The 27,914-nt window shown below is 38.8% G+C and overlaps 3 protein-coding genes across 3 annotated transcripts; 1 reads left to right on the forward strand and 2 right to left on the reverse strand.

Moving 5' to 3' along the window:
* Positions 1-1,932: 1,932 nt before the first annotated feature.
* LOC121981031 (dehydration-responsive element-binding protein 2C-like) lies at positions 1,933-3,123 on the reverse strand. The gene has a single exon (XM_042533362.1). The coding sequence runs from the start codon at positions 3,014-3,016 to the stop codon at positions 2,228-2,230; it is 789 nt and encodes a 262-aa protein (XP_042389296.1). The 5' UTR covers positions 3,017-3,123; the 3' UTR covers positions 1,933-2,227.
* Positions 3,124-3,255: 132 nt separating this feature from the next.
* On the reverse strand, positions 3,256-6,818 carry LOC121981040 (protein CWC15 homolog A-like). Its single transcript, XM_042533374.1, has 7 exons — positions 6,606-6,818; positions 6,245-6,351; positions 5,818-5,856; positions 5,551-5,644; positions 4,784-4,871; positions 3,574-3,680; positions 3,256-3,482 (listed from the first exon to the last, which is right to left on the reverse strand). The coding sequence occupies exons 1-7, from the start codon at positions 6,734-6,736 to the stop codon at positions 3,359-3,361; spliced, it is 690 nt and encodes a 229-aa protein (XP_042389308.1). The 5' UTR covers positions 6,737-6,818; the 3' UTR covers positions 3,256-3,358.
* Positions 6,819-21,497: 14,679 nt separating this feature from the next.
* Positions 21,498-27,469, forward strand: LOC121981048 (stomatin-like protein 2, mitochondrial). The gene is made up of 9 exons (XM_042533386.1): positions 21,498-21,745; positions 21,833-22,079; positions 22,244-22,393; positions 22,857-22,914; positions 23,004-23,096; positions 23,277-23,375; positions 26,665-26,756; positions 26,877-26,936; positions 27,017-27,469. The coding sequence occupies exons 1-9, from the start codon at positions 21,591-21,593 to the stop codon at positions 27,236-27,238; spliced, it is 1,176 nt and encodes a 391-aa protein (XP_042389320.1). The 5' UTR covers positions 21,498-21,590; the 3' UTR covers positions 27,239-27,469.
* The last annotated feature ends 445 nt before the right edge of the window (positions 27,470-27,914 follow it).

Below are 27,914 nucleotides of genomic sequence, written 5' to 3' on the forward strand. Positions count from 1 at the left end.
ATGTTAAATAGGATGTGTAATAAGATGTGATAAAGTTAAATAAGATGTGTTAATGTATAGGATAGTTCAGATCCTCTGTCCCCATTTCTCTCTGTCCCCGTGTCTCATTGTCGATCGGACGGATCAGATTAAATTTCAAGGATGCTTTGCACATCACGAGGATATTGCACATATTTTAAAGATGTCATGATATCTTGAGATTTAATCTGATCCGTTCGATCGATAATGAGACACGGAGACAGAGAGAAATGGGGACAGGATCCGGACTATGTATAGGATGTGTTATTTGGATTTGTTTTAAACAAGTTTGTAAATGTATTGAATTGGATTGTATTAATACGATAAATTGCAAAAATGGGTAGGTTCTATCTATTTTTTTTATTTAGGGACGAATTTGGTGTCAAAAAAAAATTTATCGTCGAATTATCGCAAATTACTATGTATCGATAATTTACAATGAATTATTTTTCGTTCCAGAATCTATGATGAAATTGATTCGTCGCAAATCAGTCAAATTAGTAGATTGGCGACAAATTTGTATTCGTTGCAGATTTACCGATGAAATTATTATTCGTCACCAAATTTGATCGTCCCGCATTTGGTGACGAATCTATTTTCATTGTTCAATCTGGACGAAAATTGTTTTCATCGCCAAATTGGGACAACATCTAAATTTTATCCTAGAGTTGCCTAGGGATTTTTGCGACGAATTTTAATTTTTGTTGTAGAATTAGTGACGCCAAATTTGAATTTTTTTCATCGCATAATTTGGTGACAATAATTTTGAGACGAAAAATATTTCGTCGTTGAATTCGTTGCAAAACTTGTTGTGACGAACATATTTTACAAATTTGTCCCCGAATGTGGCATTTTTTTTAGTAAATTGCATATGGTTAATGATTATTTAAAAAAATAAAAAATGATATTTCAATTTTAAATAAATAATTTATGAAAATAGGATTATACGTGTTTATAACATTTTATTATTGGTCGATGATTACAATAAACATATAAAAAATAATTGCTCAGATTATTAATCTCATCTGAAGATCAGACGGCTGTGATAGAAACCGACATCACAATATTCATCTTCACTGCAATTAGTGGGGCCGCGAGACTCGAACCTAGGACATCTGACTCAGACTCTAAATTTTTACCCACTGCACCAACATAACTCGATATATGCAAGGGTAATACAAATTACTATTAACATTAATACCAATTTTCTCAAAATATTTCTTTAAATATGCAAAATTAATAAATTAGTTTGAATATTATTTTTTTTATCAATTATTAAATTGAAAATTGGGACAAATCTGCATCTAATGTATTTAAGTATTTTATTCTTTTAATAAAAAAAAAATCTCCTTTCAAATCTAATTTTAGTAACAGAGATGGATGCTTGTCATGTTCATAATTTCTTTCTGTTTTCTAAACTTTTACAAAGTGTTTATCGTTGGCATTCATATAGGCAATGGCCAACGACTCCTTGGCAGCCCTTGCTGCTCCCTGGGTCACTAAATCCTCTTAAGCACCTAGAAAAGAAGAGCACAACAAGGAAGAAATTCTTAATGGAAGTGTTCCATTGATAGACCACGCGTCAATACGTATCGATGAAATCATGACAGATTTCCTAGTTCAGAGTCAGTATCGAAGAGAGATTTCCTAGTTCAGAGTCAGTATCGAGTTCTCTTCGTCCGAGCTTTGAGGCAGTTGCTATATTCTTAGTCGTATAAATATGATATCAATCGCCAAAACATATAAAATGAAGTTGAAATAATCAACTAACAGTCGCAAAAGTCCTCGGGCCAAGCATGCTTTTTGAAGAAGATTGCAAGTCTTCATGAATGTGATGTGAAGCCGGCTATAGCTATACACCGACGACAAGCAAGTCGAGCTACTGGTTTCATCAAACACGTCAATTCTCAAAACTAGCTAGGATTAAAGCATCATTTTTCCTTTTCTTTTGCTATTACATTTGACAAATTACATATTTCTTCAGAAAACAGATAATTTTCTTTACACTGCTTCCTGGAACATGCATCTTTTGCAAACCTACAGTGACATACGCCAACACTTTAAAGGGTGGACACGCAAGGAAAGCAGCTGCCAGTAGTCGCTGCTTCTTCTTCTTCTTCTTCTTCTTCTTACGGCAAGTTCTACAACAATAGACTGAACCCGCGTACATACGTGTAGAAAGGGCGAGTTTTGGTTTTGTACAGCAAGTTCAAAAACACCAAGACGATTGCATTTCGTCAGAGTTCATCAATTCCGGCGCAAACTCTACCTCTGACCACCCAACATTGTCGTCGTCAAAGACCGGAGCGAAACCTTCAAGTCCAAGGTCCTCAGCTTTCAGCAACCCCGCCACGTAGTCGTCCAAGTCGTCCAGCTCCCGCTCGCAAAAATAGCCCGCCGGCGATCGAGGGATTCCGGAGACGCTCGCCATCGACTCGCTGGCGCTGGTGCCTTCCGTCGAACAGGCGGTGGGCAAGCTGGAGCGTTCGGACTGGGGGAGGGAAGGAGACGGAGCGGGAAGGTTGAGGCGGGCGCAGTCGCCGTAGAGGGTGCGGGCGGCCTTGTCGTAAGTCTGGGCGGCCTCGAGGGCGGAGGGAAAGGTGCCGAGCCAGAGGCGGTCGCCGCGGTTGGGCTCGCGGATCTCGGCCACCCACTTGCCCCAGGTACGCTGGCGCACCCCGCGGAAGGTGCAGCTCTGGTTCTCCGGGCCGCCCTTCCCCTTCATGCAGCCCTTCTTCGACCGCCTCAACGGACAGCATTTCCTTTGCTTCTTAGGGTTCTCCTCCGGCGGGTCCATATGGATTGATCGCGACGAGCAAGGGGCAATTGGGGGTTTTGCGGAGGGAGGGGGTGGAGTCTTTAGAGAGGAGCGACCGTTGGGGTCGTGGACTTGCGGAAAGGGACAGGCGGGGAGGGGACGCCAACCAAACCGAGCCGGAGCAGACACATGGCCGGCGGAGACTGGTGGTGGGAGGAGGAGGAGACACGAGGCGGGCATGGATGCCGCCTCGTGGAATTCGGCCACGAAGTAGGTGTCGTAGAGAGCAAAATTACCTGACTTGATGGAGGAAAAAGAAAGGGACACGGGTGCTGTTACGTGAATTAAAAATTGAAAAAATAATTATTTTAACCTCATTTCTGACTACTAATATTTGTAAAATTTATAAAGAATAATAATGGCTATTTGGTAAACTAAACGCATAATCGAGGCCATGGACAATGGAATACAAATACACGTGTAGCATGCAATTTTCGTTACCTACATTAAGAGAAAGCGTACAAGTTTTACCAAATCAAGAAAAATCCCACAGCTCAGTGTCCAGATCTCAATACATTTATATTATTTCATGTACTTCTGCAAGAACTTGCGGTGGAAGTCGCTTCTGATGGTATCGTTTATGAAGCGCTTGGGAGCCTTGGTTTCTCCACGAGATTGATTTTTGAACACCACATCATCGTCCCACCTGCAAAACGATAAGAATCAGATTAGAGAAACGCGGAGAATAGGTTACCAATGATGGGCGTAAAAGTATAGTGTTGAACTATTAAGCTGACCTCCTTTTGACATTGAAGGAAGCTGGATTATTGAGATTGATCAATGGATTTCCACGCATCAACTCGGCTTCTTTTACCTTCAGCTCTTCCTCCTGCTGCTGCTGTTCCTGATACATCATTACCAGCAAAAGGTTTCTAATTTTTGGTATGATATATTTAAAGATAAATGCATTCGACGGTAAAATGACTAGATGAGAAATTGATTCGCAAGTTCCCTAAGGCGGTCTTAGCAGACAATTGGGCGACACAATTAGTATAATGGGAGAAATTGATTAAGACGAGAAGACCATTTTTTTTAAGTTTGTGAAATTGGCAATGACGATTTAAAGTTTTCCATTTCTCACTTAAGACGAAATTTGATTGCTGGTAAAAGGGCCATCCATGGGTTGGTTATTGACTTTGTCATTCAAAATACTAATAGAGGGGTGGCAATCTGTGACGTGTTAGTAGGTCATGCCATTTGAGCTAGTAAAAATGTGAGATAATATAAAAATAATTGTAGGTTTGTGGAAGAATAATTTTATAAGGTGTATAATTAACTAAACTCTCTAACCAACTAAGTTAATGACATAAAAGTGGGTCAATTTGTACAACCAATTTAGATATTCAGGTCTTATTGTCACTTTTGGTATTATATATATCATCATATTTTGGATTGGGTCAGATCATATTAATTAGTGATATCTAATATTATCAACTCTACACTAATATATCACCACAAAAACATACTTCATGAAGCATAAGTATGTCCCTCCGGACAGGCTTGAGTTGGTTAGTGCGGGACAGAATTGTTATCATAAGATAAGGATTTGAATCTCGGCAAAGTCGAGGAAAAAAAAAACCCTCCCCACACTAGCCAATCACAGCTTTCCGATTTACCTCTCACAAGTGGTCGTGGGACAGACCATGTGAGGCCGCTGAGGTGGCGGATTTCACCTTTTTACTACTATAAAGCATAAGTATGAAAGACAATTAAACAGTCACTAGATCTCCCAAATGCATAGAAATTGATCTATGAATATGATACCTCATTATACCCTAGAATAACAGTCACACGCTAGGCTTCTCCATTGGGCAAGTAGAGTGATAGAAGACAGTCCAAGATTTGAGCATATGCATACCAAAAGGCATGCTTGGCATGCAAAGGTTTAAACACTACAAAAACCAAAAAAAAAAAGTAACATACTGAAAAAGATATTAAACAACTAACCTTCCTCAGTTTTTCTTCAGCTCGCTCTTTCTTTATCCTTTCAAGTTCGGCCAATAGAGCTTCAGTATCATCCTCATCATCACCACCACTAAGAAAAGAATATACGTTGTCACATGAATAGGTTGAAACAGTTAAGAAAACAAAAAAAAAAATAAGATCCAATGAAACACTAATTAAGAAAGACGAGCAGAATTATCAAAGTCATCATAATTTAAGCATGATTAGAAATTTTCAATATATGTTAAATTGAACAGTAAAATTCATTTTGTTAAAAAAAAAAAAACTATTGACAACCATGAGTATTTGTGTATTGCCTTAACTTGTATTTTAGAATTGCATTGTCTCGATGTCATCATATTTTAAGCTTGATTAGTAATTCTTTTATATGTTAAATTGAACAGTAAAATGCATTTTCATCAAAGAAAAAAACAATAACAACCATGAGGACTTACGTTACCTGCCTTAACTTGTATTTTGAAATTGCATTATCTCATTGCCGATATGATTAAATTTAAATTTCCATTATTTTTCACTTGGCAAAGAAGTTCTAAGCTTCGCTAAAATTATGAATTGGATCCTGTTGGTCTTAAGCCTTTAAAACAAAAAAAAAAAAAAAAGTCAAGAATATCCCTTTTTTAGATTTGTCTAGGAGCTCCAAGTCAGATTCAGATACTAATTTCCTACAAAACATACAGGTCTATTTCTCATAATTTCATATGCAGCATATTGAATGTCTGTCAAATCAGATCAGATATGTTTCAATCTACCTGTCACTGTCTTCATCGTCATTGACATCTACATCAGAGTCGTCAGCATCAATATTCCTTGGAACAATCCTATCTTCAGCCTCTCTCCTTGTTCCTGCAACACAAACAAAAAAATAAATGAACCATAAGAAAATATCATCAACGAGATGATGTTCTTTTGGCACAAGCATCTGACTGGAGGCCAACTAAGGGGGATTATAAGCTCAGCATTAAAAATACTCTGATAAATGCATCAAACATCCAATGACAGCTTTTAACAAAGATTACCCTCCAAGAGAAGATGCCCTTTTCTTCGGTCTCTATCTTCTGCAAGGTGGAAACTTGAGCTTCAGTGTTCAAATAGATACATAGAAAGGAAGCACACAATGGAGGTAAAGAATATCAAAGATAGAAAATAATACATATGAATATAGCGATGCAAAAATGTTAATCAAGTGAAATTATGAAAACCAGATCATCACTATAAACCAATCAGAGGATCAGGGATGAAACATTGTAGTGCGCTGATTTAATGCAAGGACCTTGCATATATTTCAGCAGAAGAAGCATAACATTTTTTTTCTTTTTTGCCTTTTCACCGGAAAGGTTAAAATTCTTTTGGAATGCTGAAAAAAATACACAAATATTCCCAACCAAACTAAGATAAAAACATAAACGCATAGAGGAAGATACTCGACGACATGGTTCAGAATACCAGTATAGGACTTGTCCTTGGAGGAAAAATGCCTTCGCTCACGCTCTTCTAGCTCCTCCCGGAAGTCCCTCTTCTGCAACTCATCCTGCGTATCTTGTCCCTCTTTCCTGCAGTCAGATATACATCATTCATTCTCCACCAGAAACAGGATAAAATATCTCACATAATACTTTCTTGAAAAAGCGAGCACAATGATCATTCTTGCCCTAAAATTTCGACCATAAAAATTCTAAAATCAACGAACGTCGTAAACTTCAATTTTGATTCAATTCCGACGCAACCAACTCCACGGGTAACTGCTGTGAGATCGTAATTCGAGACGGCGGTTAGGGTTTTTAAAGGGAACAGAGAGAGAAATCACCTGGTCTTGAGGGTGGTGTGGGCGGCAAGGTCACGGGAGGAGTACTTCTGCGAGGGTCCGAAGATCCGGGTGCCGCCCTGCTCGTTCCCTCCCTTCGCCGGCGCCCACGTCGGACGCGCAGCCGTCGTCATCCCGCCCTCTTCTTTTGCTCGCGCTTGATGAGATGATTAGCCCAAGATACAACGCCCGAGTCTCGTCTGAATATAACGTAGGAGAGGCGGTTTAGGACTTTATAAAAGGAACGGATATGAACGTCCGAAATGGGTCGGGCTGAGGGGCCTATAAAAAAAAATTCCAATTACGATTTATTCATATTTAGAGTAGTTAACTTTTAAAATATGCAGATGTTTTTTTTTATTTTTGATAATCGAAGTGTCCAGTTTCGTCTCACAAATCTTATCCTTCCCTTTGGGTCGTATATGCCACCTAATTCTAGTTATTGCGGAGGTCTTCCCTTTGGTTCGCTTGTTTTATAAACAATAATTTATCAAAAGACATATCTTATCGATAGTATTTATCAAAAAGTATATGGTAATTTTATTTATATCAAAAAATATAAATAAAAAAATAAAATTTCTTTTTTACCCCTTCTGTCAACCTATCAATCTCCTCTTCTCAATCATTATTTTTCAAACATCTAAATCACATTTTGAATTGAAAATTATTTTAGGGTTCAGATGCATATCCTCTCACCCTCTCTCTCCCTCCATCCCTCTGCCTAGTCTTATAAACACGAAATAATCTCCTCTGCTTGCATTACCTTCTCATGCTGCTTGGCGGGATTGTAAAAGACTATTTAGGGTTTGTTGTAAGAGTTTCAAGAGAAGAATTCAAAGGACAACAACAGTTAAGAAAGTCGGCGTTGAAGGACAAACTTCTAGCAAGAGTAAAATTAGTAGAAAAATATAGTTAATGATTTAGCGATGTATGTATAAATTTATTATTGTAAAATAGGGTCGTGATGTAATAAAAAATTATAGTTTGGTAGTAAAGGGTGATGATAAAAATCGTGTTTATGGTTTCATTGGATGTGTCGGGAATAAAATATTCAACGACACTTCTTATGCGGCGATAAAGGGGGCCCGTCCTGTGTGGGTCAAATATCGAGGTGGAAGTCAAAGTCAAGGTGGTCAACGTCAGAGTGTCAAAAGGCTCACCTATAGTGTCCGAGCGGAGGTCGACTGTAACGGCCGGTCGGGACAATCAGTGTCCGATCGGTAAGAGACTTGTCCAAGCGAGCCAACCGTTTAGCTTGGATAATACGGTAAGATCACCAAATGCTCAGTGCGGGATGACAGGATGCTGAGGAGACCGAAGAACTTGTCCGATCAAGAGAGACAAGCTACTACACCTAGTCACCACAAGGAAGAGCAACTGAGGCCGACAGAGCGGAGGAGTTCCGGTCGAGCAGCTACCCCGTTCCGGCCGTTGTCATATCTCTCGATATCCTTTGGGAGATAGTGTCGTTGACACGAGCCATGACCAACAGGCGGGATCATACGGCGGAAGCTTCTACTATTTTGTTAGGGATATGCATGTCCTGTTAAGGTATGATGTCAAAGACACTTTCTTGACAGGTCCTTTTACAGGACACATTGGAGAACGTGTCCATGCCTAAAGGAGCATGCATATAACCCACCAGGGCTATATAAAAAGGGGGGTTCATGCACTGGCAGAGGTACGCGTTATTCACTGTTTGTGCTAGTGTTACTATTGCTCTATTTCCTTCTACAGTTCTGGTGACTGAATTGAGCGTTGGAGGGTCAACACCGGGGACCCCTTCCCTGGCTCGGCACTGACGTTGCTTGTTTTGCAGAGCGAAGCACGGTCTACAGCCAGTTAGCACAGCAGCCACATCCCTAGCTAGCCACCTTCCCGTTTCCGAACAAGATCATTTTGGCGCCATTTGTGGGGACGTAGGCTGCATTTGAAATGAGAAGATGGAGGACGCTGGATGACTCACCAAGGTGATGCTGATAAAGGAGAAGCTCGATATGCTTATACAAGCCCAAGCGGCAAGGATAGTGAAGCAACAACAATAACAAGCATTGGCTGAGCGCCAAGCGCATAAGCCCGCAGCATCAGCAGCAGGGCATCAATCAGGATATGGAGACCGAGCGGAGCATGCATCCGTTCGGGGACAGAACAAGAAGCCGACCAACACATATGGGGCGACACCCAATGCGCTGATCCCCTTTTATCGAGCGTTGTTCCAAACTCCATTAGAGGAACAGGGCCGAGCGGACAAGGACCTTGGAGTTACGGGGATAACAACCATTTTTTTTTACTCATAACTTAGTTACTTTAGAGTTCCCAAATTACATGCCTAATTCATATTTCCAAGCAGACCTTGTAGACTTAAAACCCAGTGTTGTACCTAGTATATTTGGATTTCCAAAAAATCCCAACTGTTACTAAGTTTTTATTTTTTAGAAGATAGATATGGTGTGAAGTATAAGTTATATAAGTTATGTCTCTTTTCACTGATCAACACTAGCATGACAATTTGGATATTGTGATTTTTAGTTCACTACACAATACTATTATTATTCCTGTAACAATTTAGTATACACTTCTCATATCATACATACCACTATATTAAACAATAAATACTACATACAAAGATATAAAATTAACAACACTACGTAATTGTACTTGTACATTTCCTACCAACTTGTTGACTTACAACACTATAGATATTTAATCTGATGTTTTATAGAACTTATCCCTCAAAATTGATATAATTACATTAATTTTAATTTTTTTCATATCTCCTTGTTTGAAGTCCATCTTCAGATCATATAGAATAGGGGTGACAATTCGGTTCGGGTTCGGGTTGACGGGTTTGGGTTGGCAAATGACAACCTAAACCCGACCTGATTAATAATTCGGGTCAAACTATTCAACCTGAATTTGATCTGTTTATTTGCACTTGACCCGAACCCGACTCGTTTGACCCGTTTAACCCATTTGACCCGTTTGACCCGAACATGACCTGAATTCATTAAAGAAATTTTGTATATTAAATTAAAAATTAAAAATAACATTTATCTACACAAATTGAAAATCCATATCATAAATGATAAGCCATGACAACATTACAATCAATAGCATATCTCTATGTTTATAATTTTAACTTTTTTAACTTTTTAATTTTAGTTTAAATTTATAATTATTTATAAACGGGTTCGTGGGTTGTAATTGGGTCATTTCAGGTTGACCCGAACCTGACCTGTTTATTAATTAGGTCAATTGGGTCGATCCGATTTCTACCCGAACCCGAAACTACCTAACCCTAACCTGTTTTTTTCGTGTTTGGTTCGGGTTGTGTTTTCGTGTCGGGTCAAAAATTGCCGCCCCTAATATAGAAGACATTGAATGTATTACATCACAAAGAAGTTACAGTTAATGCTGTAAATAACATCACCAATTTAATATTTAATATTTTATATCAATATTTTCTATTCATACTTTTTGCTCGACTTACCTGACTTCTTGTTGTGGACATTCTATTATGCGAGATACCAATTAATTGAAGGGATGATACCTTTCAAAATTTGGATTAATAGGAGCAAGGTGCTCATGACTATATAGTTTTAAATCTGATACATGTAATATTGAACAGACAATTAAAATTTTACATCTAACTAGTATTTATACTACATTACAAATATATACATGAATATTGGGTGCTCATCGCTGCTTCAAATACATATTTGTATTTACTTTCACTTGCTAGAGAATTGTAATGATTGAACGTTATTGATTTGGTGTCCACCATCAACAAATGGAAGTGTGCATTATCACTGCACAAAGGTATAAAAATATACCTAAACTCTTTTTCTTCTGTATTTGTCTTTATCACTTGTTGCAAGACAAACTTTCTTGAGGATTTTATTGATGACTACAAATATGCAAAGTCATACATACTTAACCAAATAATAAAATGTATTCAAATATTATATATTCTCAAATAGATTCCTTACTGTGAAGAAGGTTGGACAGTATATAGATTTGTTATATGTCTTACCAGACGGCGATGCCCCCTAAACAGAATTTTACAATACGTGTCAATTACCTCCCCTTTTGCCAATATCTCTCTATTGACACCAGATAAGAAAGAATACACATTTAAATTAAAGGGTGGTTCCTTCCAAACTAATTCATTTGTAAATCTACAAAGTAAATCAATAATTATAAATCAAAAAATTAAATTAGAGAACCATATAATTATCTAAATTAGAGAAGCATATAATTATCTTGGCTTATCAATTAATTAAATCAACTATGTAATTCACATACTTTAAGTTCTTTAACTCTTTTAACAAGTAGCCTACATCTTCGTCTTGTTTTTTCTTCTTTGAAGCCTTAAATTACTTCTTTACAAATTATGTCCATCAACATTAAAAAAAAAAAATAATGAATTAAATCAAACAAAATACTATAAAATATGCAAATACAGACTTACAACAATGACTTGTTTCATCATTTTGTTATGTTTGGCAATCCTAGCTGCATCCTCTCTATCTCTTCATCAAAATTGTCTTCCATTAATGTGACGACGTCTCTTTCTTCTTCCATATCATCCACATCAATTTTTTCTTTCCCCTTCTCCACAACATCAGGTTCTTTTATAATTTTTTACCTTATACTTCTTTTAAAACATTCTTCACAGACTCACATATTTGTATATTTCTTCGCTATCTCTTTGGTAAAATCTGGAGCTACAATAGACTATCAATTGAAGAATGCCTATAATCATAGCAACTTTTGTCACATCCTCTCCCACTTCTTATTACAAAAGTTACTGGTTCACATTGAGGATCATCTATAGGCTCGCTTGATTGAGATTGCATGTCTTTATTTTCTATTATTTCAAGTAATTCTTTCACCCTATCATTCAAATGCATGTTCTCCATTGTTAGCTCCTTAATTATATTTGCTTAAATAATGCAGTTACAACATTCCTTATTACTTTAGCTTCATTCTTCATTGCCTTCAAATTGTGATGTCTCTATTGGAGATGAATGCCATCAACGTCAACAAGGTTCTCAACCAATGATTTCTCATATTAGGTAGGGATTAGGTCAATCACAACCTGTCAAATTATTAAAACACATGTTAAAAAAAGGATATTACCCTAACTTAAGTCATAGTATTCAAAATTTACCTCTTCAGATAAGACTCGATCGAACAAATCATTCACCTTACTAATATGTGAAGGAATAGTCCTCCACTTATTTATTCTTGCTCCTTCAATTATGATTTTTGGATTGGAATATGCTCCAAAAACAATGCCTAATTCATCACCACAAGTGTTAGTTATGTTGGTGCAACCTTAGGTCAAGGTTGACCTGGTTGACCTGACTCGAGTTGACCTGACTCGAGTTGTATTTTGATGTTTGACTTAGGAAGATTGTTGGTGCAACCTTAGGTCAAGGTTGACCTAGTTGAGTTGCATGTTGATGTTTGACACTCGTGGAAGAGTTGTATTCTTGATATGGGACAAGAATAGATGTTTGGGAGATTATTGGGGCAACCGTAGGTCAAGGTTGACCTGGTTGACCTGATTCGGGAAAAAGTCCAAGTATGGAGACTTGGCAACGGAAAAGTCCAAGCAGGGAGCTTGGCACTGGAAAAGTCCAAGTATGGAGACTTGGGAAAAGTCAAGCAGGAGCTTGGCGCGCGAAAAGTCCAAGTATGGAGACTTGGCAGGAAAAGTCCAAGTATGGAGACTTGCGAAAAGTCCAAGTATAGAGACTTGCACGGAAAAGTCCTAACTGGGATGTTAGGCGGTGTGAAAGTCCTGGTGAGTGAAGCGAGCAGGGAAAGTCCTAACTGGATGTTAGGCGGTTGGAAAGTCCGGTGAGTGAAGCCGGCGATGGAAAGTCCTAACTGGGATGTTAGGCGGTTGGAAAGTCCAGTGAGTGAAGCCGGGCAGAAAGTCCTAACAGGGATGTTAGGCGGTGTGGAGAGTCCCGTGAGTGAAGCCGGGCAGGAAAATCCAGATGGATAGGGTGATCGGACATCCGGTGTGGAGAAGTCTAAGTGGGTCAAAAGGATTGGCCGGACACTTAGCGGGAGTGCTAGCAGTCAAGGAGTGACCGGATGCTAGGCATGATGTACCAACAGTCAAGGTTGGCCGGATGTTGGTGTGGAAGCCTTAGGTTTAGGGTGAGAAGTTTGGATCGGAGATCGATCCAATGACATAGCTCATCGATCGGTGCGGTGACCGATCGGTGACCGATCGATATGCTCGATGGTTATCGATCGATGCGGAGACCGATCGAAGGAGATTAGTGGTAAACTAGCAGAGAGGAAGCTGATCGGTCTACGGACCGATCGGGAGGTTCCTGATCGGTGCGTCCGATCGGTTTCTGATCGGTCCATGGACCGATCGGACAACAAGCGAGCTTCTTCCCGATCGGTCTGCGGACCGATCGAGGATGTTACTGATCGGTCCACAGACCGATCGGGGTTCTAGCTCTTCATGCTAGTTTCTTATTTTTCTTCTTCGCGGTATAAGGAGGCGAGGGCATCTTCTATGCTATCTCTTTCTTTTCCTCCTTAGAACTTCTTTCTGCTGCTGAAGTTTCAGCTTCGAGCTTTGTTGAGCTCACTCCGAAAACTTTGACTTAGTTGCTTGTTGGCATTCGTCCGTGAAGTTGTTGCTTCCAGGACTTCAGTCGACGACAAGAAGGCAAGCTTGTATTGTTACATTCATTGTATTTACTTCTTGTATTCCTTGTATTCTATCTTGCTGTTGCGAGTTATTGTGGCGAGGTTTCTCCACCCACAAGGAGTATCTATTAGCCGGTTTTCCGGGGGCTCATCCACCGACGGATTGACTGGACTCGTCCACCTTACGGACACGCCGAGGAGTAGGAGCCCTAATCTCCGAACCTCGTTACATCCTTGTGTTAAGGTTTGGTTTTCTTCTCTTTCGTTTCTTTGTATTTTCCGCTGTGCTAACTCGATTTGTAGAAAGAAAGCGAATTTGGGGTCGGCTATTCACACCCTCCCTCTCTAGCCGAGTACGAAGGATCCTAACAAGTGGTATCAGAGCAAGGTCGCTCTTCATCGGATCAACACCCGTGGGAGCAAAGCTAGAGAATGGATCTCTATGGAGAAGACATCACCATTCCACCCTTCTACGAATGCGGCGACTTCGCGTATTGGAAGGTAAGGATGAAGTACTTTCTTATGACTAACATAATGAATTGGTTTTGTGTACAAGAAGGTTTTACTCCTCCGGTGGATAAGGAAGGAAAACCACTTGAGAAGAAGGAGTGGACAAGAGAACAAATTCACAAATCCGAAATCAACGAAGAGGTAACGAGAATAATTGAATTTTCATTGCCTACTAACATCTTATGTAAGATAGGTTACAACAATGCCAAGGAATTATGGGATAACTTGGCCAAGTTCCATGAGGGAAGCTCAAATTCAAGCCATGAAGAGGAGCTAAGTGAGCCAAGTAGCTCACATCATGGAGGAGAAGATTTAGAAGTTGAGGGCCACTCAACATCTAAAGAAGAAGAGGAGGAGAGTTCCTCTTCAAGGTCGGAGCAAGAAGAAGAAGCTTCTACCTCCGGAAGGGATGAAGATGAGAGCGTTCATCCATCCTCAACCCTAGGTAACTCAAGCATTTTAATTTCTAGCAAATTACACATAATGTGCTTCGAGTGTAGGGAGTTTGGGCACTACAAGAGCAAGTGTCCAAAGAGGGTTAGAAAGACTCCACCGGCACCAAAGGTCAAGGAAGCCGGCGTCCCAACACGCAAAGGCAAGAAGCACGTGGTGTGCTTTCAATGCAAGCAACGGGGACACTATAGGAGCCAATGTCCGAAGGGGAGGAAACCTCACAAGGACAAGGGATGCACATCGATAGGGGGAGCTAAGGCAAACCCTAAGGTATCTTTTAAGGCTCATTCGTGCAATTCTAGTAGGATACATGCTAGTAATTTTATTGCATTAGTCAATAATGATAAGCATGTTAACACTAGAAATCAATACATGTGCTTAGGTGCTAAACATGTCAACCTAGATAGGGATACTACTAGGAATGCTAACCCTAGGATTAACACTTCTAAGGTTAAGGAAAACCTAGGTAGAAACCATAAATCAACTAGACACATGCCTAGGAACACCTCAAGAAAGAATGACAAATCAAAACTTGAGGTAATAGAAAAGGAGAATCAAGTCTTGAGGTCAAGGCTTGATACCCTAGAAAAGGCCCTTAAAAATTTAGAGAAGTCAACTCTAGGGCCTAAGGGTCAAAAGTCCCAGGACAAGAAAGGTTTGGGTCACAAATCTAAGTCCCAAGTGGTCAAGCCCACTTACCACAATGTTCCATTCGATTATGGAACAAAACCTAGGGCTAGGAAGACCACCACCAAGGTCACAAGGGGAGTCACCCCTAGAGTTGATCTTGATGAGTCCCAAATGACCAAGGCTTTAAAGCCTAAGAGGGTCATTAGGAGGGTTGCTAGGGAAGTCATCCCTAGTGAATATTTAGTGAACCCAATGAGCTCAAATAGGTATTGGGTTCCTAGGAGCATCTTCTCTATCCCATAGATGGGTTAGAGAGTGTCAACTCCGATTAGAAGGGTAGTTAACCCAACTTTGAGGAAATTGACACTCAAGGAGCATTTTCAAGGTTTTGTGAACCTTTGAAAATGAAATGGAATTATCATTTACTCCTTGGAAGAGTAAAATGTGCCATTATGGAAAAGAATGATTTTAATTGGCACAATTTGGGAAAATCTAGAGAACTCTCGAGGAAAATGAAACGTGCCAAGTTTTGAGGATAAATTTGATCTTTAAGTGGCATGAATTAATCTAGAGTTCAAGAAGTGTCAAAATTAGGATTTTGGCATTTTGGGGCAATCTAGGATTAAATGTGAAGTTAGCCAAGTGGTTAAGGATACTTAGATAGGTAATCTAGGTATATTTATTTATGCTAAATCTTGCCATGATTGCTTGCCTTCACATGTCATGACATCATGTTTAGTTTTATTATCATTTGAAATGTCATGATAATGCTTAGGCTAGTTTTTATGTCATGTTTATTTAAGTTTCAAACTTTATGCCATAACATCATGACATTGGCACATGTTTTCATTTATGATACCATTTTATGCCATGTCATCATCTCTTGCATTAATAATCAATTGAATTGATTTAAGGATGAAAAACACATTTTGATATTGAGATCAAATTTGTGTTTAGAAAATGCATGAGACCTTAGTCTAAGATACCTAAACCCATATCTCACATCAAAATTGCCATGGATGTGTTTGATACACTTTAGATGTGTGTGAGATATTAGGATCATGAATTAGGATCAAGGTGCATAGTTCTTGTACCTAGATGAGTCTAATTCAAGAAATGGAGGATCATAGGGAAAGCTTGTGTACAAGTCATGTACATTTAGCCCTAAGATTATGGTCCTAAATTAAAAGGTTTAAAATCTTTTTGAAATTGATTTGGAAAACCTTGATGAAGCCATCTTAGTGATTGCATTCATCATTGAACATTGTGATACAAAGTTGAATTAAACTTGAACTATTTCAAAGTTTTTGAACTTCGTATCAAGATTAAAAAATGGAAGTTATTTTTATAGAAAACTATTTTTCCATGATAGTATATGTTATGAGGAATGTATCCTCAAAATTTCACAATTTTTCGAATTTTCTGGAATTTTCTAGGAGTTTCTGAATTTCGGGAAGGAAATTTCAGAAATTTCCTGTCAGAGTCTGGATCGGTCTGGGGACCGATCCAAGGAAGTCCTGATCGGTCTGCGGACCGATCCAGTGAAGCATGGATCGGTCTGCAGACCGATCCAGTAAGATCCAGAGAGCTTAGTGCGATCTGGTGAAGGCCTGATCGGTCTGGTGACCGATCAGTGACGATCCAATGCGATCAATGAAGCATGGATCGGTCTGGGGACCGATCCAGGGGGATTTTTGATCGGTCTGAGGACCGATCAGTGCGTGCCAGTTTCTGATTTTCAGCATGTGTCTGAAATTTCAGTTTTTGGGAGTTGAGTTTCGGGTTTCTAAAGGTTTGGAACTCACAAAGACATTGTTGGTGCAATGGTCAAGGGAGAGTTGACCTTTAGGGGGAGTTTTACCTAATTGTCAAGGGGGAGTTGACTTTTAGGGGGAGTTTTTACTCCTTAAGACTTTTGAGGATTAGTGATATGGGATTATCACTAAGTTGATTGTTGAGTTTAGTATCAAGTGGGAAATTAAGAGTTTCAATGAAAGGTATGGGACTTTCATTAGGAAGAAACTCTTGACCTTGATACCCTCCTTTTTCGTTTTGATGTATGTCAAAAAGGGGAGAGTGTTCATTGGAGAATTATTGGAGAAACCCAAGTTAGGTTATCGGGTTAACCTAAGCTAGGGGAAGAATGTCAAGGAATGTTCGAGGAAGAACATTGGAATTCTTGTTGATGTGTGTCAAAAAGGGGGAGAATTATTGGAGAACCCAAGTTAGGTTATCGGGTTAACCTAAGGGGAGAATGTCCAGAGAATGTTCTAAGGAAAGAACATTGGACATTGGAAGATGATTGAAAAACCTAAGTTAGGTTATCGGGTTAACCTAACTTGATTATGGGTTTTGTCAAACATCAAAAAGGGGGAGATTGTTGGTGCAACCTTAGGTCAAGGTTGACCTGGTTGACCTGACTCGAGTTGACCTGACTCGAGTTGTATTTTGATGTTTGACTTAGGAAGATTGTTGGTGCAACCTTAGGTCAAGGTTGACCTAGTTGAGTTGCATGTTGATGTTTGACACTCGTGGAAGAGTTGTATTCTTGATATGGGACAAGAATAGATGTTTGGGAGATTATTGGGGCAACCGTAGGTCAAGGTTGACCTGGTTGACCTGATTCGGGAAAAAGTCCAAGTATGGAGACTTGGCAACGGAAAAGTCCAAGCAGGGAGCTTGGCACTGGAAAAGTCCAAGTATGGAGACTTGGCACTGGAAAAGTCCAAGCAGGGAGCTTGGCACGCGAAAAGTCCAAGTATGGAGACTTGGCACGGGAAAAGTCCAAGTATGGAGACTTGGCACTGGAAAAGTCCAAGTATAGAGACTTGGCACGGAAAAGTCCTAACTGGGATGTTAGGCAGTGTGGAAAGTCCTGGTGAGTGAAGCCAGGCAGTGGGAAAGTCCTAACTGGGATGTTAGGCAGTTGGAAAGTCCTGGTGAGTGAAGCCAGGCAGTGGGAAAGTCCTAACTGGGATGTTAGGCAGTTGGAAAGTCCTGGTGAGTGAAGCCAGGCAGCGAGAAAGTCCTAACTGGGATGTTAGGCAGTGTGGAGAGTCCTGGTGAGTGAAGCCGGGCAAGGGAAAAATCCAGATGGATCAAGGGTGATCGGACATCTGGTGTGGAGAAGTCTAAGTGGGTCAAAAGGATTGACCGGACACTTAGCGGGGAGTGCTAGCAGGTCAAGGGAGTGACCGGATGCTAGGCATGATGTACCAACAGGTCAAGGTTGACCGGATGTTGGTGTGGAAGCCTTAGGTTTAGGGCTGAGAAGTTTGGATCGGGCTGCAGACCGATCCAATGATACATGGCTCATCTGATCGGTCTGGTGACCGATCAGTGACCGATCAGTATGCTACTGATGGTTATCTGATCGGTCTGGAGACCGATCAGAAGGAGATTAGTGGTAAACTAGCAGAGAAGAGAAGCCTGATCGGTCTACGGACCGATCAGAAGGTTCCCTGATCGGTCTGTGGACCGATCAGGAGGTTTCCTGATCGGTCCATGGACCGATCAGGGACGGAACAGAAGCGAAGGCTTCTTCCCTGATCGGTCTGCAGACCGATCAGGATGTTGCCTGATCGGTCCACAGACCGATCAGGGTTCTAGCCGTTGTGACGCAACGGCTAGTTTCTTCGCTGTTTCTTCTTCGCAGGTATAAGGAGACGAGGGCATCTTCTGTGCAGGGTACTCTTTCTTTTTCCTCCTTAGAACTTCTGTTCTGCTGCTGAAGTTTCAGCTTCGACTGAGCTTTGTTGAGCTCACTTCCGAAGCCCCGCGTGAGCTTCTTTCGGCTGAGCTGCTTGTTGGCATTCGTCCGTGAAGTTGTTGCTTCCAGGACTTCAGTCGACGACAAGAAGGCAAGCTTGTATTGTTACATTCATTGTATTTACTTCTTGTATTCCTTGTATTCTATCTTGCTGTTGCGAGTTATTGTGGCGAGGTTTCTCCACCCACAAGGAGTATCTATTAGCCGGTTTTCCGGGGGCTCATCCACCGACGGATTGACTGGACTCGTCCACCTTACGGACACGCCGAGGAGTAGGAGCCCTAATCTCCGAACCTCGTTACATCCTTGTGTTAAGGTTTGGTTTTCTTCTATTTCGTTTCTTTGTATTTTCCGCTGTGCTAACTCGATTTGTAGAAAGAAAGCGAATTTGGGGTCGACTATTCACACCCCCCCTCTCTAGCCGAGTACGAAGGATCCTAACAAGTTATTCATACATATCCGTAAAATTATTATTAAATTTAACATCAAATATAAACTCATTGCCAAAAGACCAGCAGAGCCCTTCAAGTAAGGGAGGTTGGTGTTGGAATGTATTGTCTGAGTTGATGAAAATATATCCTCAATCTTAGATAATTGTGGAGTAATAAATTCATGGATGACTTCAACCCAGTTGAATCTAACAAGATTCTCAAAATCATCTACTATATCTATAAGATATAAAGGGACCTTATATGTACTAGAAGAAAATAAGACACAAAAAATATATACAAAATGTAGAATTTACAAAATAATAAAACTTTTTCTTCTTCTTCAACGCGATTGACATAAAATTTAAGCAACTCCTCAATTTTTTATCTGGTAGCTTATTTATTATTTAAGAAGTTAGAAAGAGGTCACTAGATGTTTTAGTTGAATTGATTGGAATCGAAGCACCTCGATCTGCAATATCAAGCAATAATGAAACATCTCTTCTTATGAAGGTAATCGAAACACCTGAACAAGTTAAATGATTAGCTGACTTCTACGAATAGATACATAAGTATTAGGCCCACGTTATGCTTGATATGGGATCATATCATACCCACGTTGGGCCTAATATGATATCATATCAGACCCACGTTAGGCCTGATTTGGAATCGTATCATGCCCACATTGAGTCTGATATGAGATCATATCAAGCCCTCGTTTGCCATAATACTCCACTATCAGGGCCATTAGCTAACTCAAATATTAAACTTTTCAAAGTATTCTATTTTACTATACAACCACTTCGTGATTAAAATAAACAATCATAAGTTGTACCCGAGAAACTAAAGGTTTAAGAACTTTAATCTCAAGTTTGAAATATATTGGCCAATATACCATAGATATGCTGTATATCTTGTATGTCCAAAAAATACTAAAGGATAATTGTTTAATCATCGCTATGTGTCGATCATGTAAAATAACAGATCCATGATACTTTCCTTTCTTTGTGGATGTTTGGAAAAAACTTTTAAAGTGGCATAAGATACTGTTCCTCCGCAGTTTCTGCCCAACATCTCCTGAACCCTACAATTTTTAAAAAAATAATTTTTTTTAATCAAACTCGTTGAGCTTTTCAAAATCAAAGAGTTTCTAAGGTGATACTTTTGCAGATAATTGAAGTGCAGAGGATGATACACCCAATCCACTATTTTACACTATTATGAAAGGAGATTATTGCCGGAAACCCTAAAACCCTTCACTGTAGAGTTGCGATCACTATGGATTTATAGGTGGAAATGCTTGATGCCGCTTGAGGAACACACGAAGATAGTTAGGGTTTGAGCGGGATGACGATTTCACCACTAAAATAAAGCTACAATTGAAGAGTTACGAAAAGCGGCGAGGCATGCACGAGCTGAGAGAGGGAGGGAGAAAAATGATCACTAAATGATTCAAAATGTAGTTCAGATGCTTAGAAAAATACGATTGAGGAGAGGAGGTTGATGGGAGGGTTAAAATGGGAATTCCTCATCACTTTACTGTGCCTTTTAGTAAATATACAACTACAATATGCTTTTTGATAATTTTAATATTTTACGTATGCCTTTTGATAAATTATCGTTTTATAAATCTAAAACACATCTTATACATGTGAATACATATTTATATTGAGAACCCAATAAATTTAAAATTTTGATGAGTTTTTTTTTCTCTTACCTCTAGATCAGAGAGGCCCTACAAATATATAAATTTATTTGTAGGGTGAGATGACTCCCACTTATTAAAAAGGTAAGGTGAATTAGTAACGTCTACAATTCATCCAGGGTTCTGAATCAAAGAATTCCTGTCTTAATATTAGATGAATATTAAAGGTACTCATTAGGTGATAGATTTATATCTTCAAATCTCTTAGAATTTATTTCCTTAAGAAATTAGATACTGTTAACTAGGAAGTCGTTAGGTATCATAATTTATTTATTTTTTACAAAATCTCCTATGAGATGCGCATAATTATTATTTTTTAAAAAATTCGTCACATAATATAAGAGTCACATAATATAAGAGACAGACAATTTGCCCAACATTTTTTATCAAATGAAAAAACAATTAAAATGCATATAAGGTTAGTCTAGGATATGATGCAGCGGTTAGGCAATATTTAAGGGCATTTCCTTTTAGTACGATGGCAAAAGTTTGTGTTTGCCTTAGTATTTTTTTAATACTTTTGCCATCGTATTTTTTTGATTTATCATGGTGATAAGTAAAAAATTGTTATGGCCAAATTTATCAACATTAATCCGTTCGAAAATATAAATATCTAGATTAAAAAAAATAAAGATACAGTTTGGCATCGTGCTGTCCGATAATTGAGTTAATTTATAATTGTTTTGACAGGGAAATTTTTGAGCTAGTCAAGTCAAGCTCGAACCCTATTGGGTTTTTGCGAGCCGGTCCGTTATATTCGTCCGCCGGCGTTTCACCGAATCGGGCGTACGAACTGAGAAGAGAGAGCGATGCTGCTGAGGACCAAATCCCTCCACCTTCCACTCCGCTCCGCCGCCGTCGCCGCCGCCATCGAATCCCCCTTCATCGTCCGCCGAGCCTATCCTCTAATTCCCGTTCGCGAGTACCGTAGCGGTCGTTCTCGCGACGACTTACCTTCCTCCGGGTGCGACACACCGCTCTCTCTCTGATCTACAAGTTTTTTTTTTTTTTTCTTTGCTTGCTGAAGAGGGTTCTTTTGCGTTTCTCTCAGGTATGAGCATCAGTTGGTCCCTATCAATTGGGGCATCCGCATTGTGCCTGAAAAGAAGGCATATGTTGTGGAGAGGTTCGGGAAGTATCAGCGCACATTAGACTCTGGGATTCATCTTCTCATCCCATTCGTAGACCGGATCGCATACGTGCACTCCCTCAAGGAGGAGGCGATCCCCATTCCTAACCAGTCAGCCATCACCAAGGACAATGTCAGCATCCTCATCGATGGGGTTCTCTATGTTAAGGTCTGCTTTTTTTTTTTTTTTGTCTTCTATTCTTTCCGGAAGTTTTTGAGCCCGCCATTCTATCATGGTTGCAATTTCATGAGGCCGCTAGTAATCTAGTTTAATTTTAAATGCTTTGGTGTTTCTACTCGGATCTCCTATAGCTTGCAAATTAAATGTTGTAGATTGTCGATCCCATCCTTGCTTCATATGGTGTGGAGAACCCAATATATGCCATAATCCAGTTGGCACAGACTACAATGAGGAGTGAGCTAGGGAAGATCACTCTCGACAAAACTTTCGAAGAAAGGGATACTCTAAACGAGAACATTGTGGTATGTGCTCCTTTTCCTCCTCATGCAATGTCACCTTTTATGTGGCGAAAATCAGTTTGATAATTCCTTTATGGAACAAAGAGAATAGCATTCCTTTCTGCGTTTGACTACACACTTTTCTTTGGAAATGCTATTAAATCTTATGCCTTTACAATCACATGTACTCTTACATTTAATGCGTCGCTGCACTTCATAATAAAATCATTGCTTTATATAGCAGCATCCACCATGCGTAAATTCACAAGTAATTAACTTTATACCTTTGCAAACCAATCTTAAAGCCCCTACATTAATATTTTATGCTAAAAGTTTACACTTTGTTGTTTACTCCTTGAGTTAGTCTGGTTATAAGTCCATTTGATAGGCTTAGGTTTGCTAGCAGTGCAGTTGTGCTTGTGATTACAAAATTGCAATTAGTAGTTTATTTTTCCTTCACTTGTACCCATCCTTTGTCCTTTCACAGAGAGCAATCAATGAGGCTGCTTCTGATTGGGGTCTTAAATGCCTGCGTTATGAAATCAGTAAGCTGAAGGATTTATTTATCTATTATGTTTGTGTTGTTGAGCTACTATTGCTTTCTTTGTAAATTCAAGTTGCTGTCTTTCTGAAGGGGATATATCTCCACCACCTGGAGTCAAGGCAGCCATGGAGATGCAAGCTGAAGCAGAAAGAAGAAAACGTGCTCAGGTTCTTGAATCTGAAGGTACTCGTGCACTCCACTAAGTAATATCCTTTGTCGTAAAACGTTGTTTATAGCATGCTATTGTAGATTAGTTTATGTACAATCATAATCTTTTCAGAGTATCAATTCAATTGGAATGCTGCATCATTTAGTCTGCCACCATTCCATTTCAGTTAAAACACTGAAACTTGTATTTAACAGGAGAGAGACAAGCTCACATCAACATTGCGGATGGGAAGAAAAATTCAGTGATACTACAATCAGAAGCAGCAATGATGGACCAGGTTAACAGGGCAAAAGGTATTTTTGATAAGATAGGTTTAGCCTATTTCATTATATCAACTATGTTACCATGTTATGTAATCAGTTATTTTTATGACTTCGTTGCCTTTTTGAAAAGAAAAATTGTTGGTTCACTCTTGTTGCAATAAACTTATAAAAGAATAAGTTTGATTGAAACTCAGGGCTGAACGCAAACCTATTGCTTAGGAAATTCTTGTGTCACACTTTCAGAAGTTCTGACACTATAACAACATTGTCACATAGATATAATTATTAGGTAGTTCTTTCTTCTACAAAATCCACCAGAATAATTATGATATAGACATATATATTCAAAATCAATAAAATTTATGCGAGGAGACCTTTTTGAAGGACACCGACTTTTGCCCCAACATCTGAAGTGTTTTCTAATTGTATAGATTCTGTTGGACATTGTAATTCTCTTGCTTACTGAGTTAATCTGTCAATGCCCATTTCCTTCTCCAATCTTCTAAATAATTCCTACTGTATGATTTCCATTTATTCTTTATTTCCTTTTGTGACACCCCAATTTAGTCTTATATCCTGAACTAGCCATGTTAGTATGCATAAGACGGCTTAATTGTGATAAAGTTGGCTTTAAGCATGTTAGATCATGTCGAATTTTCAGATGGGGCTTTGTTTCAGCATTGTTACCACAATGGATCTTATCCTCTTCTTGTTCTTAGAATCCAAATATTCAATAGTGAATGGTTAGTGGGACAACCATTGGGTCTCATATTGCATCGACTGAGGTTTGATTCTTTAGACATGGGCCTTGAAGTGTAAGCATTAAGTGGGGAGATTGTGACACTTCAATTCATCCACATTGAAATTTTGGCATTATCCTATGGGTACATTGAGATCGAGTGTAGTTGGATACATAGCTGTAACTTGAGGTTAATATAAGAGGTCACATGCATGGATCTTTTTTCTTAAAATGGTTTGGCTTGTACTTACATTGTAAAATAATTGTTAACTTATAATAAGTTTTTTCTTGAAATAGTTGTTAGAAAAGTGATGGTTACACATTCAAGCTTTGCATTAAAGCTTTATCGTGTATGTTGCACAACAAGGTTAGACAATGAGAACCTAAGAAAAGTAAGATCAGGTGAGCATAGCCTTCTCTTCACTTTGCATTTCACATCTTTGGAAATTTTATTTTTTATTCATAGGAGATGGTAAGTTGCCTGGAACCAAGAACTTTAGATATTTAGGATCATTTTTGCAAAATGATAGAGGGATTGAGAGAAATATCTTACATAGAACACAAGCAGGATTACTAAAATGGAGGAGAACATCGAGTGTTTTATGTGATCGTAAAGTATCTCTATAACTTAAAAGAAAATTCTACTAAATCACAGTTAGACCCGCTATGTTATATGAAGTTGAATGTTGGGCTATGACTCGAGTACATGAGCAAAAGATAAGAGTTGCAGAGATGAGGATGTTAAAGTAGATGTGTGGACATGCGAGAATGGACAGAATAAGAAATGAGAGCATTAGAGAGAAAGTCGGAGTTGCATCTATTAAGGGAAAATTCCGAGAGACACGTTTAAGATGGTATGAGAATATACTTAGATGACCAATGAATACTCTAGTTAGGCGATGTGAAACTATGACAAACACGTATATCAAACGAGGAAGAGGACGACCAAAAAAGACTTGGTCAGCAACAATAAAATAAAATTTATTTAAGTATAAATGATGATATAGTAGGAGGTAGAACTCAATGACATAAAAGGATCAGTATAGCCAACCTACCTCACGTAGTGGGGTAAGACTTGGTTGTTGTTGTTGTATTTATATCTAGATGAAGGGGAGCTTTGGTGCAACGATAAAGTTGTTATCACGTGACCCGGTGGTCATAGGTTCGAGTCGTGGAAACAACCTTTTGCAATATAGGTAAGATTGTGTATAATAGACCCAATGTGGTCTGACCCTTCTTCAGGATCCTGCATTGGCACGATTTTGGTACACCTGCCCTTTTATTCATATCTAGATCATCCCATTCTCAAGAAATATCACATTCATATATTTGGATAATTGAATTTGAAAGCAATTGTATTTTTGGCATTTTGTCTATATTTACAGTCGTTTTACTATCTTATGGGTGCATGCTTTTCTACAGCTAGGCACGGCCAAGTCATGCAAATTTTAGATGAAGTGTTAGTATGGAAAAAGCTATACATGCAAAAATTAGTAGGAAAACCAACAATTGTATGATGGAAAAATCAATTTTGTAATTTCATTGTAAGTCATGTAGTGCTGATGCTTGAAAACATGGTAAAAGTACAATGATTGAAGAAATATATCATTGAAAATGATGATCATTGATTAATTTTTATTTATGTCATTAGTTGCGTGAAGTTGATTTAGTTGTGACATCAATTTGTTATACAATTAAAGGATAAATTTTGGTTCTTGATATTAAGTTTGATTTGCTTTGGATTCTGTTCCTTTTCATTTTTCAATTTAAATGTGTAGGCATGAGTTGGCTGACTTTTCTGCTGATGCTAGTTTCAAGCCTACTAGTCCAGTCGCTTTAGGTCCACAGGGTAGTATCTTCCTAGAGCCCAGAAACATCTAGATATAATATCAAGAACCATAAACAGAAATCCACCTGGGTCTGTGCATGATGCATCTTCGTGTCTATAGTAAGGAAATAGTCTCTTCATGAGTCTCCATTGTAGTAGGCCATATTTAGAAGTTTACCTCATAGATTTTCTGTTTTATCTTCAGTTATTTTGAACTACCAGATAAACTGCTTACTTCATTTTGTTTGAGCCCTGACCTCGACTTCTACATGAATGAGACTAGGATATGCGCACTTATGACTACTAGTTTACACTTTACCATGATCTCAAGCAGTAATATGATCATTGCTATTACCCTTTAAGATATTCTGTCACTGGCCACCATAATTTTTTGCTTTTTTTTTTTAATGCTGAAACTGTTAAAAGGATTTATGCCCCCTCAATCAGTTTCTAATCTAATAGTAAAATATAACATACAAAGATTCATGGAAGAAGTACCATATGCAAACACATGAGGACCGCCAGAAAACTCTAAAACGGGGGAAAAATCACATATGAGAAGGAAAACGGAGATCTATGTAACTGTTTAGATGGTGTGGTCTATTACTTTATAATCTCTAGTTTCATTATTATTGCAGTATTTTTTTTTATGTAAACATGTCACTGCTGCTGTAAGGGTTCACACTTTTTTACAATGTCAAAATTCAACATTGTTGAGCTTCTAAAAGATTCACCTTACCTTCTTTTATCAGGAGAAGCTGAGGCTATCCTTGTTAGGTCCCAGGCAACTGCTCAAGGTCTCAAGATATTGTCAGAGGCCATGAAATCTGAGGGCGGTGCAGAGGTGAGATATTTTTCCTTATTACTTCCATACTTGGCCAGACATTGTATCGCTTAAATTTTTTCCTTAAAATTTGTTTATGGTCATGCTTCTGGTTCTAAAAGCTTCTTTGTTTGTCTTCAGGCAGCAAGCCTGAGAGTTGCTGAGCAATACATCACAGCATTTGGCCGTGTAGCAAAGGAGGTAAAACGAAATTATAAAATGATTCATTGAAATCCTTTAACATGGAAGAGTTTCTGATTTGCATTCATCTCCTTGCACAGGGAACTACCCTTCTACTTCCGAGTGCCATCGGAAATCCTTCTTCCATGATAGCTCAGGCTCTAGCAATCTACAAACAACTAAATCCTGCCAATCACTCTACTCCCTCTGCAGAGAGTTCCCAGTCAAATACCTCATCTGATAACAGAATCAAGGCAACGGATGAAACAACTCCTGATCCTAGTGGAAAAATATTCTCACTCCAAAGTCCACCAAGGGACTGATATAGTCTTGTTTTAGAATCAAAATCAATTTTTTGTTCTTCTGGTTCTGATGTAGTTTTGGCACATGTCTACTTTCTTGATGAGGACTAATCTAGAGTCTGAACTCACAGACATCATCTGAATGCGTTGAGCAAATACACTTGGAAAGGGTCTGATCTTACAATAATGGTGTTGATGCTATAAATCCTTATAAGCAGCAAGATGATTGGTGATGAGCTTATTGGAGCCTCATTTGTTAGCTTCAATGATTAGCTAGTAAATTTGCTGACTAAATATTTAAGAAACCTAAAATTAAACATACATATATATATATAACAAGCTATATTTCCACAATAATTGAACGGGCTTGAGGTGGATCAAAATGAACTATTTGTAATATCATGAATTTGAGTGTAATATTTTTCTTTGATCAATAACAACAGATCGATACGGGGTTGCCACAATATTCTGCACACAGGTTAGTCCTAAATAACAAAGCTTGTTTTTATATCTTTCTTGACTCATGATCTTTTGAAGTACATAGATATGCTTAACTGCATGTATTTAGCATGTGCTATACATCAATGTCGCAAAACTATGCTGGTTCTTTGGTAGTTTAATAGAATTTTCATAGAACTTGTTATCGTCGGTATGAAGTATTCCCACACTAGAATGAACTCAAATGTAAAGGCTCATG

This window comes from Zingiber officinale, chromosome 1B (assembly GCF_018446385.1).
Source record: "Zingiber officinale cultivar Zhangliang chromosome 1B, Zo_v1.1, whole genome shotgun sequence".
Lineage (NCBI taxonomy): Eukaryota > Viridiplantae > Streptophyta > Magnoliopsida > Zingiberales > Zingiberaceae > Zingiber > Zingiber officinale.

Excerpts from the sequence above, each read along its gene's own strand:
- LOC121981031 (XM_042533362.1), bottom strand. The coding sequence starts at position 3,016 with ATGCCCGCCTCGTGTCTCCTCCTCCTCCCACCACCAGTCTCCGCCGGC.
- LOC121981040 (XM_042533374.1), bottom strand. The coding sequence starts at position 6,736 with ATGACGACGGCTGCGCGTCCGACGTGGGCGCCGGCGAAGGGAGGGAAC. Across the intron at positions 5,857-6,244 it reads CAAGGACAAGTCCTATACTG|AAGATAGAGACCGAAGAAAA; the intron begins GTATTCTGAACC and ends TCCACCTTGCAG. Across the intron at positions 5,645-5,817 it reads AGGGCATCTTCTCTTGGAGG|GAACAAGGAGAGAGGCTGAA; the intron begins GTAATCTTTGTT and ends TTTGTGTTGCAG.
- LOC121981048 (XM_042533386.1), top strand. The coding sequence starts at position 21,591 with ATGCTGCTGAGGACCAAATCCCTCCACCTTCCACTCCGCTCCGCCGCC. Across the intron at positions 21,746-21,832 it reads GACGACTTACCTTCCTCCGG|GTATGAGCATCAGTTGGTCC; the intron begins GTGCGACACACC and ends CGTTTCTCTCAG. Across the intron at positions 22,080-22,243 it reads ATGGGGTTCTCTATGTTAAG|ATTGTCGATCCCATCCTTGC; the intron begins GTCTGCTTTTTT and ends TAAATGTTGTAG.